The 16518-nt window shown below is 43.4% G+C and overlaps 1 protein-coding gene across 2 annotated transcripts; it reads right to left on the reverse strand.

Annotated features, from left to right (window-relative positions):
• Window positions 1–949: 949 nt before the first annotated feature.
• Window positions 950–15035, reverse strand: LOC311243636 (specifically androgen-regulated gene protein). Of its 2 annotated transcripts, none has more exons than XM_084332934.1 (4): window positions 14973–15035; window positions 5728–5932; window positions 3589–3763; window positions 950–3376 (listed from the first exon to the last, which is right to left on the reverse strand). In XM_084332934.1, exons 2-4 carry the CDS (start codon window positions 5830–5832, stop codon window positions 1374–1376), a joined length of 2283 nt encoding a protein of 760 aa, XP_084189060.1. In that variant the 5' UTR covers window positions 5833–5932; window positions 14973–15035; the 3' UTR covers window positions 950–1373. The 2 variants fall into 2 exon arrangements, with proteins under 2 accessions (XP_084189060.1, XP_084189059.1); XM_084332933.1 differs by having other exon boundaries at window positions 3571–3763.
• Between the last annotated feature and the right edge of the window lie 1483 nt (window positions 15036–16518).

The raw sequence follows: 16518 nt of genomic DNA on the forward strand, positions 1-16518 counted from the left end.
AACCCTCCACTGCCTCCGGCGCGTTTCCTTGCGCAAGAGGACTGATTCACACACAGACAGCTCGGAAACAGTAGCCAGTGCATTTCTTTATCAGTTGCCGCTGGCAACAACAAAGCCAGACAGTACATTTTAAAGAGATTTTAGGAAGTGAAACTGCAATAATTATTACCTTTTAAAAGTATGCAAAAGGGTGAATAAAAAAGAACCAGACTCAACATTGTGTCAGACACAAAGGGTATTGCTAATATAAGAAACTAGACCGTGAGGTAGAGAAAGAGTATATATTGCTAGACGTCAAGAGTCTCTTGTCCACACATAAAAATGTACAAAATGTCATTTCAATTTCTAAAGATCAACTCCTGCATGTTGCAGTCTTCAATTGACCCATATCAAGCCCCGCTCTCTTTTCTTGATCCTCCAATCACAACTGTCGCTTCCGTACTTTGTTCCGAGGGAAGAAACAGTTGCGATTGGTGGATCAAGAAAAGGGGGCTGGGTTTGAGATAAGTCAATTTAGACGACACAAAGGCTACACTAAGAAAGTCAATGAAATTCAAATGAGGTTCAAATGCAGCCTTGCTTCTTAGTAGTACAGTACTATTCATTTTCTTTTATCCACTTTTTCTCCCATTTTCTATATTTTTCTCCCATCCCAATTTCGTATCATCCAATTCAACCCTCCCCTGTCACGAACGCTGTTTCTTGCCTCCCACAAGCCGGCTGCAATGTGGACTAAGTCATACATAGCACAAGTCCCCTCCGGTACTTGAGGTAACAGCAGTCGCATCTTTTCACCTGCGCAGCTCGATCTCTCAGTGGCGAGGAGTAACGCGTGGGAGGCTCACGCTGCCCCCGACACTTCCTGATTCTACTGCGCAGGCGCACCAACAGACCTGTAGGAGTCGCTGTCCACAACGCCCGATCCCCACCCATCAGTTTCCCACCCCCTAATACGGCCAATGTGTATTAGTATGAACGACCAGCTAAACTGAAAGCAATGTGGAGCGCTGGGCTCGAACAGGCAAGCCCAGCGTCTCCGTCATTCGTGGTGAGCGCCTTGCCCACTACGCCACGTAGCCGCCCCAGTACAGTACTATTCATATGCTGAGGCATACAAAGTAACAACAGGAGGTAAGATAGATATTCAAGGAATTCAGTTCATGCAAGGCAGTCTCTGGTTACGGCAGTTTTTTTGCAGTAAAAAAGGCAAAAGACATAAATATACAGTTGCACGGTTTCCAATTCCATAGTTTAGCAATCCCTTCATCATGTAGCTAGCATCCCGGGTAAGTTCCTTTAATAGAATCATCTCACGGGAGTAGCCTACATCTACAGCAGCTAGGAGAAGAGCTGTTGGATTTGGTTCTGTTCCGTCAGTCCCGGAGCAGTCCTAGTTTCTTCAGAGCCTCACGGCGGTCCTCTGCGTTCGTCGAGCGGGGACAGATCAGCACACTGATGCCGTGAGATCGGGGCAGCTTCTGGGAGTCTCCGGTGGGCTTGGGGCCAGATGCCGCGGGCAGTGACTTCCTCGTGTCTGGGTCTTTGCTGCTCTCTCCCTGAACACTCGCAAAGTCTTTCCCACTGCCTAGAGAGGCGGGGCGGGGCCGAGCATTACGCAGCTGACCGGAGCTCCCATCGGACACGCTGGCACCTCGACTGGCCTCAGCGGACTCTCGGCCTGCCATGTAGCCACTCAGACCCATGCCAGAGCGCTCCAGGGTGGCCGATTTGACCGTGGGTTGGGTCAAGTGTTTGAGCAGAAAGGGTGGGGTATGGGGCGGGGTATCGCTCTGAGCCTTCACACTAACGCTGGGCTCCGAGAGCTCCTTGACAGGAGACAGTTCCGCATGAGATGGCAGAGGGTCAACAGGGTCATCACTAAACGCAGTGGGGACCGGGAGAACAGCAGGGTCTTGGCTTGTGGCTGACGTCACAGTAGTGGATGGTGGTGGAGGAGTAGTGGCTGGGGTCAAAGTAGGGACAGAAATGGGGACAGGGATAAAGATGGGTACAGGTGCTGGGCTAAAGACTGGAGCAGGAGCTGGTATCGACGGTTGGGTAGGGGTAGTAGGAGCCGCCGGGCTCCTGGGAGGAGAAGGGCCCGCCCATGACCTCCTGGACTGGGGCGAGAGTTTCGGGCTCAGGGCAGGACCTGGATCTCCCTCGTCACTCTTCAGCAGACCGAGCTTCCGCAGCGCCTCCCTGCGGATCCTCTGGGGGTCCAACAGCGCCCGGTCACTGATCGATGGAACAGAGTGGTGGCCCGACTTACCGTCCGATCCGGCCACGGAGGCCCTGTGCGACTTAAGGATGATGTTCGGAGGAAGCCTCTTGGGTTTAGGAGCCACGGCGGGAGGGCTTCTGGGCTCACTAGCCTCGGGAAGAGGACTGGGTAGGGCCTCTGGAGGGGGAGCGGGGGCATTGGTACCGATGGGCACCTCAACGGGGGTCTTGGGTGCATTGGTACCGATGGGCACCTCAACAGGGGTCTTGGGTGCATTGGTACCGATGGGCACCTCAACTGGGGTCTTGGGTGCATTGGTACCGTTGGGCACCTCAACTGGGGTCTTGGGTGCATTGGTACCGATAGGCACCTCAACAGGGGTCTTGTGTGCATTGGTACCGATGGGCACCTCAATGGGGGTCTTGGGTGCATTGGTACCGATGGGCACCTCAACGGGGGTCTTGTGTGCATTGGTACCGATGGGCACCTCAATGGGGGTCTTGGGGGGAGGGTCCACAGCTACAAGGGCACTGGAGGCTTCCTTGCGGAGGTTCTCCAGCTCACTGTAGGTCAGTGGGCCTCTGGTTGTGGGACCTTCAGGTGTAGGAAGCGCCTTCTCCTCTTTCGGCTCTGGCTGAGGCTCATCGCTGAAGTCTGACGGGGGAGGGATCAGAACCACGTCTATCTCGGAGGCCACCCGAGGAGGGTCCGGCAGGGCAGGGACAGTCTCGGGCTCGGTATCGCCACCAGTAACACCGGTAGCCGAATCCAAAATCACAGTCTGGGCAGCTGACGAAAGGGTTTCAGAGTCAGGGGCCGACTCAGACGCCGGGTGTGAGTCGGAGGAGGAGGAGGTCTTAAGGGCTTCAGGTTGACTACCGAGGTCTTTGTTATCCGTGGTCGGCTCAGGAGCCTTGGAGTCTCCGGCCTCCTCTGAGGTCAGTGGTTCGGCGGCTTGATGTGGAGCACTGGGTTCATCTTTGGGCTCGGTGGAATCAGTCGCTACCTCTGGTGGTGCTTGGAGTTCGGCGACACCCATGGCTCTGGGTGGGAGACTGGCTATAGCATGGGCGAGGAGAAGAGGTGTGGGGACTCCACAACTGAGAAATGACTCTTCTCTTCCTGACTCGTCATGTTGGAAACTTGGCACATCTAGAAAATAAAAGCATTATTATTAAGTAATATTATTATTACTACTACTACTATTATTTTCTTCTTTTCTTTTGCCTAAAAATATGTCTGTGTCAAAATAGTATTTGCGAAGCTATAGACACATACCATACAAAACAGCAGCAAAAGGTATTCAAACTGTGTTAACACAAGCGGTCGTGGTGCTCAGTGCTCACCATCCGTTTCGGTCCCACCTGTGGCAGGGGAGAGGTCCGCTACTTTGGCTGCCAGTTGTCCAGGATCTGGTTCGTCGTTGGACAGCCCACTGTCGTCCTCCTCCACCTCCACCTCCAGAGAATCGATGGTCTTCTCCAGAAACATGAGACACGCCCTCTCCTCCGCAGACAGATCCTCCAGACTGTCTTCACTCTGTCCCACAGACATAAGCAAAACCCACACACCCACTCCAGATCAGTCACACAAACCCAACGAATGAACGTGTATTTTTGGGGAAACGTCAAAGACAAATGCAGCAAACTATCTGTGAGGGGGAAAACTTCAACGAGCTATTTTTCTCAGCTGCAGCAACCATACATTGAGTAGTCTCTCCGGAGAGGTGGACCAGATCAAAAGTTTGTTTACTCTCACACAGCAGCGATGGAATGACAAATTATCCCTCTCCTGTCCTGCTCCCCACTATCTTTCATCCTACACTGACCCGCCTTGCCAGAGGAATTTATTTCAGAGGATGGAAGAAGCCTCTGAACGACTAGGAATCCTCTCCGCTTTGATCGTCTTCAAGGACCTCTCAACTCTCACTCTCCCTGGAACCCCTCAAAGGCCTCTCTCTCTCTCTGAGCAAACATGGCATTCTCGCACCCACAACTTCAAACAAACTCACTCACTCTTTATCAGGGAGCGAGATGTATATATATGTCCTTCTTGACTATAAATGCTCCATACAGTCTATATTAAAAGTCCCAAAATCATCAGGGGCGGCCGGGTGGCGCAGTGGGCAAGGCGCTTGCCACCAACGCAGGAACGACCCAATCAAATTCCTTGTATGTGAAAACTACTTGGCAATAAAGACCTTTCTGATTCAGATTCCCCGTCTATCTCTCTAGTAAAAAAAAAAGAGTAGTAATGTAGTGCATAGAGAAGTTGTGTGATGAGTAAATAAGCGGTGCGAGTGTGACAGAGAGCTTTCCTACAAAACGTCACTCACAAGAAGCTGATAGCCATGAGGTGGAAACAACCTGAGAAACTCACAATGATTCATTGGTCTCAGTCATTCATATGGAAATCTCTACTGCACGTGTGATTGGGGTTGGACAAGCCAGCATTGGGTCTCAGCGGCCGAGAAAGTTAAAGCCATGATCTAGCAGATCTGGCAGCGGAGCGGGGTCGGGGTGTTGGTCCTGGGGTCCTGGGGTGGGGGAGGAAATGTCTTTTGTGGTGTCTGTGATAATCAGGGGTGCAGTGCTCATGCCACGCAGTACCACGCCGTTCCACCACTTTTCTGAGCAGAAACATGCACACAAACATGCGTTCACAACTTTCACTCGAAGTACCGGTACTTACCTAGCGACTTGTCTTTGCATAACAATAGCATAACAAAGAACGAGAAGAGCAAAACCAAAATACAAGCCCTGTACCAATTGGTGGGGGTTTGCTTGAGCTGTGGAACCTCTCACTATGTGACAAATGGTCCCGACTGGAAGGATGAGACATTTCTTAAGTTGTGCTTCAGAAGGAAACTGTCCTTCTGTAAACTGTAAGTTACATTGTTAATTTAGTTTGTATTTACTTTTCTAGTTTAAGTTAATTCAATTAAAGAAATTGTAACTACAATATTGTATCTACAATTACATTTAAAAAACATTGTTTGTTTTTCAACCATATCTGTTGACAATATAATTTCATTTCATTGTATACTTTTATGCCGTGACAAATAAATCTCTTGACTTGACTTGACTTGATTTCTTTATATATTGAAGGCTACATCCTGCTACCCTTTTCAGCTTCTCTATTTCAAGGCAATATTTACAAAAACGAAACTAAAACTAGTAATTTCCTATACAAACATGTTTCCTACTATTTATGCTCATTCTAATCATAATGCTGGTCGGAGCTGTACTGTGCACAAGCGAGGGAACATTTATGCGCATGCACGTGACGTCATTAAAACAGCGTGCAACCACTTATGAAATCACCACTGCATCACTGGTGATATAATTTGAATTTGTTTATGTTTTGTATTTATTATTTTTGTTATTTCTATTGTCATTATTACTACTATTGTCATGTGAAGTCCTGTTAACTATTACTACTGAATTGTGTTGTCATGTTTTATGTTCCATACAAAAAAAATAAAAAAAAATAAAGTCACTCACAAAGCCAGAGTTCACGCTGACCACACTGTCGCAGCTCCCAGCACTGTCCATATTGATCAAGGGTTCCATGGCGACGCCACCCGGCCACGTGTCACTCTTCGGCATTGCACAGGGAAGAGGAGGAAGGCGGGACCTGGGGCTTCAGGGGCCTCAGCTGATTGGATGAATGTCACCAAGAGAGGCAGAGGAAACACATGAAGAAGACCTGGAGAAATAAGGGAGTGAGTTAAAGACCCAATCCATCATCGGATCACAGCTGCTCCTTTGCAGGCCTTGTTTATTTTTTTGCTTTCAAATCGACTGACTGACTGAATGAATGAATGAATACGTTATTTTACAGATTGCAGAATGGGTACAATAATACAGTACGGCTCAATACATATAATTGTTAAGGGGATGCAGACCAGAGAAAGACGTTTGTCTTGTTTACATCAGGGTCCCCCATTTTCAATTCATAGTGACATTTATGACATACACAACAGTCATGACATCATGACATTTATGGCATAGCCAGGGCCTGTAATGTCCATGGTTCACAGAGTTTACTTTATGTTCATAATGTTCAGTGAGCTTGGTAATGTTTAGTTCTGACCTATAGAGGGCGCTGTGGTAGTTCTAGCCATAACAGCAGGAATGTGTCTGTAAACTTGGAAACTTTGAGTAAAGAGTCAAACTGGAATCAATGTGTCGGAGCATTCATTCTAAAACTTTACAGGGCCTAACAAAATAAATTGTTTGGTTCCTGTTGGTTGTCAGTTAAGGCCATGGGTAGGTAGGGAATTTATTTTATAAAAAAAATTCCCACGGCGACTATGGATAGGGAATTTCTTTATTTAATTAAAATGTTCATGACAACATGGATGCATGTACTCTGCCAGCATGTTTAATATCCATAATACTAAAGGTTTGACTAAAAGATTTGTATGAAACTTTATTGTAAAAAAAAATATATATATATATATATATTATTTTTTTACTCATAAAATTGGGTCACACCTAAATCGGCAGGGTCGGTCGGCAACCGGAAACAACCCATTTATTTTGATAAGCCTAGGGACATACAGGTATATAGTACCGTTACATTTGTGACATACGAATCCGATATGCAAATATACAGTACTGTTAGATCCTAACAGAATATATACATATGATGGGGAGGAGACCGTACATTACTCTTGATTAGGGATGTGCAAAACTCACAAGATTACGTAAGGGATAATGTATAGCTACGCGGTCATTGTCGCAAAATAATTGACCGACAGTGTTCTAATTTTACACCATCGACAAGACGAGATCAAATGCAGACGCAGTTGTTCTGTTGCTCCTCGGCAGGTGTGGACTTGATTGCACCTGATGTAGTGCAGCTGTGCGAGATAAAGCTGGGAACGAGGTTATAGCTTTCGTGACTGCGATCAAAATGCTTGATTGTGATTGGTCAATAGCCCCCTAACAGCGGTCATTATTGTGCGTTGCCCATAGCAGCGGTGAATTATTGAGAAATAATTGACCTCTGCTATGGGCAACCGAGCGCTATTGACTAGGGATGGGTACCTTTCACATTTGAACCGATACCGGTACCGGTACCTGTGAATCGATACCGGTACCCAACGGTACCTTTTTTCGGTACTTTAGTCTCAAGAAATTTTATTTACCTACCTCAGTCGTAAAAAAAAAATCCAAACTTCAAATAACTACAATTTCGACAGTTTTCGGCTTGTCATTGCTCCGACTGCTTTGTTGTTGAATCAAGTCAAATCCTAGGTAAGCATATATTGTGCGTGTGAACGTTGACATGAAAAGAAAAAAGAGTTAAAAAAAAAAAAAAAGTTAAAAAAAAAGAGTTAAAAAAAAATTAATAAAATAAAAGAATTTTTTTTTCGGTTTCTCACTTGATTCGATACTCGGTAGTACCGACGTGTTTCGGTTCGGTACCTCAAAAGTACCGAATTCGGTACCCATCCCTACTATTGACCAATCACAATCAAGCATTTTGGCGAATGTTAAAACGCCATGTAATAATATTCGATAGTCACTGGGAACTATGTGAATACTAATCGAAAACCAAGCTTCCACATTAACATACGGTTTTGTTTTTACATTTTAGCGAATGTGAGATAATCCAACAAGAGAGTTAGCAGCTGTCATTGCTAACAGCTAACGCTAGCGGACCAGGCTAGCGTATTTCCGGGAACAAAAGCATTCATTCTGGACATTACATGATGCTTTAAATGTGTGAACTTGGTTAAACAATATGGCAAACATGCCACATGTTGCTACCATCTAACATCTCCAGTCTCTTTCTTCATCTTTCTTTTCTTTTCTCCCAGCTCTTAACAGACTGTTATGCTACCTGGCTAGCTAACGGATTGTACCCAGCCCCCCCCCCCCCCCCCAGCGGTGTAACAGTTAATATGGTCCCCTCTCAATACACTACACAGTGTAGTTGCCGGTAAAAACAAGGGGAAATATATTTTTTTAGCCAAAACGATATTCACAATCACTATCGGAAGTTCGATGCCCATCCCTACTCTTGATACAAGGACTTGATAAATGACAGCTAAACACAAAGGACACTTTGAAGTTCTACCGTAAATGGTTGTGTCATAACAGATAAGCCACAAAACAGATAAGTTACGGCGGCATATGAAAATTACAAGAGAGATTGCTCCATATCAGAATATCCAACTACTCAAGAAAGACCAAGACCGGGGTTGTAAACCTTTCTTCTTCCTTGGCATTGCTGCCTGTCACCATCCATCAGCAGTCAAGTGTGAAATACCAATGGGTATAATAGAACCGATAGGGCAATGTACAGTGTCCCCCACCCCCCCACCACCTCCAATGTACAGTCCCCCCCCCCCCCCCCTACCCACCCACCCACCCAACCCCGCCCCACGTACCCAACCTCCTCCAATGTACAGTTTCTACGTCAAATGTATATACTCTCTTTTCTGGACACTTTTTGTATCACAACACAAACAGTACTGTATTTGCAAATCTGGTATGTCATAAATGTATAGATGTAGCAGTACTGACTATCTGTATGTCGTGTATGTCATATATGTTATGATGAATTGAAAATGGGGGACCCTGATGTAAACAAGACGAAAGTCTTTCTCTGGTCTGCATCCCCTTAACAATTGTATGTATTTAACTGTACTGTACCCATTCTGCAATCTGTTAATAAAGTTTTCAATCAATCAATCAAGCACCTTTGTTTACGCCGTTAATTTTTCTCATATTTCTATATGAATTATATTGTTTACACTATATTCTATTCTATTTGTATTGCCTATATTTATGTCTTTCTACTATTACCCTGCCCACACCCCCCCCCCCCCCCCCCCCCATGCCGCTATGACGTCCGGATTTCCCCAACGGGATCAATAAAGGAACATCCTATCTTATCTAATCAATTCACGTTTTATAACAAGGACACACAGTGTCATAGACATGAAGTGAGTGATAAATGTATTCTCCTTTAGTTGTATAGTCATCAAGACATTTGTTGGTAAACATACAGATTATATGGGTATGGTTAAATTGAATATTACAACATTTACAAAGTGGGAATAGATACATTTTGTGTGGCTTTGTAATATTGTTACTTCTGCTATGTTTATAATGGAACCAATGTGGGCGGCTGGGTAGCGCAGCGGACTAAGCGCCTGCCTACCACCGCAGAGACACTGGGATCGAATCCAGCTGTCAGCGGTACCTCCGGGGTGGTCCGTGGTCGGTCGTCCATACTAACACAATTGGCAGTGTTAGAGGGTGGGAAGCCGGTGGTGTATGTATCCTGGTCGTTGTAAACAGCGACTCCTACAGGTCGGTCGGGGCGCCTGCTCAGCAAGGAAGGGAACTGGGGGAGGTAGTGTGATCCTCCCACGCGTTACACTCCCCCAGTGAGAGTCCTCGCTGTCAGGTGAAAAGAAGCGGTTGGTTGACTCCACATGTGTCGGAGGAAGCGTGTCGTAGTCTTCACCCTCCCAGACCGACAGTAGGGGGTAAGTGCGCAACGACCAGAAAGGGAATTGGCATAACGACTAAATTGGGGGTTGGGAGAAAAAAATACAGAAAAAGGGGGTAGAAAAAGATAATTAAAAAGAATTATAATAATGGAACCAATGCATGGTTTTGGGTGGGATTGCCCTTGCAAAGAGGTATCATCTATCATGGTAGTTTGATAGAAATGTTTGTCTTGCCATGGTACCAGCTATTGTGTGAATGATTTACAGAGGTGTGGACTCAAGTCCATGACCGCCAATCAAGTTGCGCGAGCAGAGAAGGAAGTTGTGCATCAGTGCAGAATTATGTAAATCTAATATTAAGGCCAACCTCTGTTGGCATTAACATTTTGAAATTATATTACATTTGTAAAGAAAGCATTAGGACTTGTTTAGGACTCTAAACCCAAAGATTGAGACTGGTGACTTGCTTGAAACTTGCCTGGCTTGACTTGGGAATTACCCGTTTAACTTGGGACTTGACTCAGGACTTGCAAAACAAAGACTTGGACCCACCTCTGATGACTTGCCATTAGGGGTGTAACGGTACACAAAAACCACGGTACGGTACGTACCTTGGTTTTGAAGTCACGGTTATACAGGTTTTCGGTAAAGTGGGGGAAAGTTTGGCTTTCCATGTTCCACTCAGGGGTGATGTAGTGTGCAGTCACTAATAGGGCTGTCAATGAATATTCTATATTGAAATCAATAATAAACGTGTAAAAAAAGATATATATTATTAGATTGTGAAAAAAACAGCCCCTGTGGGCGGTCGTTATTGGTTAACATACCGTTGTATTCGTTCTGTACACAGCCGTTGGGTATGGTACGGTACACACTGACACGGTTCGCTACGGATACCTTTACACCCCTACTTTCTATGGTACTGACATGGTGGATAGCATGTATTGTCACAGTACCAGTTTTGCATAGGTTGTGCCAGGACAACCATGGTAGAGTTGCAGTGTATTGATGGTTTTTAGGTCACTACTTCCATGGGTGCACGATGGACCAACCTTGTCATCTTTTAATAAACGCCATGATAGTTCCCTTTGTAATGATGGCAGGCAGGGGTGACATACAGTATGGGGTTGGGGGGATTTGTAGGCCTGTATAGTTTCAATGTACTATATGTCTGTATGTTTATATATATATACACACACACATACACTGTATATATGGCGTGATATGTGTATATATATTTATTTTCTGTCTCTTAGGCCTAAAAAATGGTTTGGTTCCGGTTGCCGACCGACCCTGCCGATTTAGGTGTGACCCAATTTATTTTAAGAGTTAAATATATATATATTTTTTTACAATAAAGTTTCATAAAAATCTTAGTCTAACCTTTAGTATTATGGATATTAAACATGCTGGCAGAGTACATGCATCCATGTTGTTGTGAACATTTTAATTAAATAAAGAAATTCCCTATCCATAGTCGCCGTGGAAGAAAAAAAAAAAAAAATCCTACCTACCCATGACAACTGACAACCAACAGGAACCATTTTTTTTTTTTTTATGCCTTATGTTATTTTGTATACCGTTTAATTGTATACTTTTTATGTATGTCATATGTGTGTGTGTTTATTTATATATACATACATACATACATACATACATACATACATACATACATACATACATACATACATACATACATACATACATACATACATACATACATACATACATACATACATACATACATACATACATACATACATACATACATACAGCTATTTTCTCTCTTTTATGTTATTTTGCATACTAATGTTTGAAATGGACTAAACTATCTGAATGACAAAATGGTTAATTTAAAATGTGGTCATAAAAGAGAAATGTTTCAGTACTATGCCATGTACTGTATGTTACTAGACACAGGCCAGACGAACATATGTCAGCGAGAGGCTCAAAGGATTATTACTCTCTCCTTTTGGCATGCTGTTCCTTTTAACCCGCTAAGCGGGGACATAAGGGCGGGCAGGGTCAGAAGACTGACCCAGGACCAGCTTTATTTAGAAACAATATCAATATCAATATCACATCGATTCACATGACCTCTCAGCATGGAGCAGCCAAATCCAAATGCCTACTGCACTGGCAGATTATTTTACCTATTTAAAACACATATTTGCTTAAAACTATTTTTATTTCTTATTTTTGTCAGACAGTGTGTAGTTCTCTCTCTCCTGATTGGATAAAGTGTATTTTCCATTTACTGCAGAGCGGAGGGACTGGGAGACCCATGTTACTGACCAAACATTCTATACATCAGTGATGGCTGTCAGAATGTAGAGCTTATCATTTAAAAATGTAGACTACTTATTTTAACATATAAATACCACTTACAGCACCTTTAAGCTCTAAAAAAAAAAAAAAACATCAAGTGGAGAGCCTTACAGTTGCTGGTAGCGACATGCCACCAACACTCCAGTAATATAATGTAATATTTAATAATGGGAATAGGGTGGAAAGGAATCCCAACCTGAGCATGACATAAGAGCAAAATGACCACTGTGTGAATAATAGTCAATAGAGAACTAGAGAGTTTAGATTGTACAATCAATGCCGGGTAAATAGGTCATACCTACAGTACAGTACAACCTGTTATATGGCCTGCTGCTCGTCACGTAGTCAGCCACAGGTGTGTCAGTGGTAATATTGCTAGTAGCTACTACACTTGTTTGATGGCGATCATTTACGATCAGTTACACCACTTGGCGTAACGCAGGAGTAAAATCGTTAAAGACAAGCATGTGAACTGTCTGATGGTGGGGAACAGTCACGCATTGTGTGTACACACAGATGATCAAGAATGAACGCTGCTTTTGTGAAATTATTTCATCTTCGTCCATCTCTATTCTTGCACGTTGTTGAATACGGTATGGGTTGGAAAATATATAAAATCATCATAATCAATTAGGCAGCCATATAAAAGGAGGACTGTCTGTGGCACACGTACCACAGACCCATCATCACATCCCATGAAAAGTGACATGTCAAATTAAAATGTTGCGTCACTCCATAACTATAGATAGATTACTGTGCAACGTACACTTCTTTACAAATTTAAATGCAATATATTTATATTCCTCTATTCACAAAGTGCAATAGATCCATACCTATACATCATATTGATATCCTGCTACTTTGTTTAGCTGTGTTACTGTGAACATTTTGTGTCATTTGATAATCGTGTACAGTGTGATTTATTGTGTAGCACCTTAAGGGTATTTTGATAATGGTGTACTTGGATGATTTATTGTGTAGCACTTTAAGTTTGAGTTCTTAATCTTGTTGTACGCAGTATAATGACAATAAAGACTATTCTATTCGATTCCATTCTATAAGCATTATGATTCAAGCTGCATTAAAAAGCAAGGTTGTGTTACCCGAATGGGCAAACAGAACCTGCCCAACTCAACATCCATTAGTCATTACTAGTACTGCCTTGGCAACTGGAGCAATGGTACATTGACAATACGGGCTTGTTGACATGCACACACTGATACAGAGGAGGACAAATAGGGGGGGAAACACATCACTCTCACTCTCTCACACACACACTGGGATTTTTAAGTTGGTCAACACAGCATCCGACTGCTCCGCCTGGAAGTCTCTACTCAGATTACTGTCTGTTCCGTTAAGACGGGCAGAGCAGCCAAAGCGAGAGACAAAATGTCTCAGCCTGCCAGGCCAGCAGTATAGCACCTCCCAACCAAGCGGCAGGCCTCCGACCTGCAAGACAGCAGTGGGAGAGCCTGCAACGCCCACCACAGAGACATTCGATTTTAATAGCGATAGGAATGTGACATCGCCTGCTTTCATCTCTCAAAGACAGCTCTTAATTCAGCTAAGCATTCTCTCTGATGTCACCCTTCCAGACAAATGGCATCTCTGTAATGTGATCCAATTAGCATAAGGCAGGGATAAAAACATGTAAGACAGTGTGTGACCGGTTTGATTACCTGCACAGAATGTAAACGCCAAACAGACACCTATACAGTAATATAACTGGATTCCATTTCAGATCTCACTGATGATAAAAAAAACAAAGGCCAGAAATGTGAAATATGTGTCCAAGGGCAGGCTGGATTAATCATTAACTGTAAACAAAGGGTCACGAGAAACACCATTATTGTGAAACTCACAACTTGCTGGAGTGCATATAGATGGAGACATATTCCATTAATGTTTAGCTTGGCACTGGCTCTCTCCACACACCACTTTAATATCAATGTGGTCGGTAGGCCGATGTGCAAATATTTGCACATGGATTTCCCAGAGTCCTTCACCAATCAGAAACCCCATAGGGCCTCAACATAAAATATCCAATTGATTACTTTACACAATCATGATCAGTGTTCATTGAGCAGCCTATGTTCTTGCCTCCAAAGTTGTACATACAGTGAGTAGTATACATATTATGTTCAATCTAATCAAAGAGTAACACATGCACGTGAGCATACAATGTAGATATTTTGTTAAAATATGAATGGTAGGATATATAGGCTTTAACTGGTTTAAGTGTGAGCAGGTGCCCGTAGACCTAAAGCAGCCATCTGACAGGTTGGTAAAAAAAAAGAGGAACCTTATTCTGAGCTGCTCAATTTACATTTACATTTACATTTAGTCATTTAGCTGACGCTTTTATCCAAAGCGACTTACAAGTTCTGTACGACAAGCCATCAGGAAGGGCACAACTCTAGTATCAGCTGAGTAACAATGTTCATCAAAGTGTTGAGTGCTAGTACAACTCCAAGCCATACAAATGCTACGTGCAAAGTAGCCTACCTTTTTTCTTTTTGCCTTCTAGTTAGTCTAATCAATCGCAATAGTAGTTTTATTCAGTCATCATCACACACACAATACAATAATGCACAATCACTGCAGTCTTTGATTTTGGCAGTGACTGAAAAGGTACAGGCTGAAGCATACGATGAATTGGAAATGGGGGACCCTGGTGTAAACAAGACGAAAGTCTTTCTCTGGTCTGCATCCCCTTAACAATTGTATGTATTGAGCTGTACTGCACTGTACCCATTCTGCAATCTGTTAATAAAGTTTTCATTCATTCATTCATTCATTCATAATGCTTATAACTGTCATATATTTCACATACGAGTTCAAATGATTGTTAATTTCGTCAGTGTCAAGAACTTTAACGCAGATGTGGGGGGGGGGGGGAGCACAACTACATGAGAAATGTGTAATGATGATGATGATACAACTCACCAGAAAAGAGTTATTCCACGACTAGTAAAAACGTCTCGCTCTCTCAGCCCATGGAAACACACACCACACTGGGCCCCCAGTGCTTTATCACTCTAGGAGGCGTGGATTCCAACCAGGTGAGTGAAGTCCCGCCCCCAGACTGACAGCTTTGTGACCAATCAGAGACTGTGTGACCGACCCATTTTTCATCGAGAGCCAATGGGCTAACAGCAAATAGTACAGTGGATCAACCCATTCCACTAGACGTTAACCCTTTCACTGCCGCACTACCAAACGGTTTAACCCCTTCACTGCGACAATACACAGAAGGTTAACCATTTCACTGCCACACAACACAGCAGGTTAACCCTTTCACTGCCACACAACAGAAGGTTAACCCTTTAACCGTCGGTTAACCGTCGGTAGTGTGATAGTAAAGGGTTAACCTTCTGTTGTGTGGCAGTGAAAGGGTTAAACTAGTCAACAATCTGTACCGTTTATCAATAAAGGGGCTCACGTTTGATCAAACTATTCACTAAGCTCGTATGTTAAGCTTAGTATGAGTATATAAACTATTCATATCATATTTGCGCGCACACACACACAGGCAGGCAGAGAGAGAGAGAGACCAACACGTGACGTATACTAGGATAATAAGTAAGTAACATAAGGAGTGTACTTGCCTTTGGGCTGTACAATGCCATTATTACTCCAGAATAAAGATACGATCAGTCTTTTCAACTGTAGGCCTATCTGTTTTCCAGAAATGAGGACAGCGTCTTTGACGTCCGTTACATATCTATGAAAATCACCAGCTTTGCATATAGTTCCATCTGCAGTCCTGCACTAAAACAAACTTAAAGCCCAAATCAGTTTTTTCCTACCATATAAATTCCCATGGGCATTGGGGGTATAATTTCACATGCATTCTTGAAGAGTTAGATTTATATATGGAAAATACCCTTTTCTGAACTTTCTCAACCCCTTGTAAGTTAGTTGTAACTCAGTATACAGGTGTGTGTGTAACTAACACCAGTGTTAGCAAACAATGTAAACAAACTTTAATAGCCCAAAAGTACAATCAATCAACTAGAGAATGACATCATGGTTCCCCCCGCCCCCCTTTTTATTTTGGTAGTGGACGACCCATTTGTCTACATGTGGATTATGGATTGGGCCTTTAATCACATCTGTCATTTTCATGATGGTAACCTAATGACTGTGTGCCCATTACAGTACAGGTATTAGTTCTGATAACTTGTATATAGTAATGCATGATTATTGGAGAATCCAGTGTCAAAACAGTTTATACAACTAGAAGGATGCACTCAGTTTGATTGATTGATTGAAAAGTTTATTAACAGATTGAAGAATGGGTACAGTACAGTACAGCTCAATACATACAATTGTTAAGGGGATGCAGACCAGAGAAAGACTTTCGTCTTGTTTACATCAGGGTCCCCCATTTTCAATTCATCATAACATATATGACACACACGACATACCGATAGACAGTACTGCTACATCTATACATTTATGACATACCAGATTTGCAAATACAGTACTG

This window comes from Notolepis coatsorum, assembly GCF_963971535.1.
Source record: "Notolepis coatsorum genome assembly, chromosome: 17".
Classification (NCBI taxonomy): Eukaryota; Metazoa; Chordata; class Actinopteri; order Aulopiformes; family Paralepididae; genus Notolepis; species Notolepis coatsorum.

Bases quoted from the DNA above. Each gene is read 5' to 3' on its own strand.
- LOC311243636 (XM_084332933.1), bottom strand. From the start codon at position 5,832: ATGCCGAAGAGTGACACGTGGCCGGGTGGCGTCGCCATGGAACCCTTG. The intron at 3,764-5,727 runs GTGAGTGACTTT...TCTGTGGGACAG, and splicing joins TCAGCGTGAACTCTGGCTTT to AGTGAAGACAGTCTGGAGGA. The intron at 3,377-3,570 runs GTGAGCACTGAG...TTTATTTTCTAG, and splicing joins AGGTGGGACCGAAACGGATG to ATGTGCCAAGTTTCCAACAT.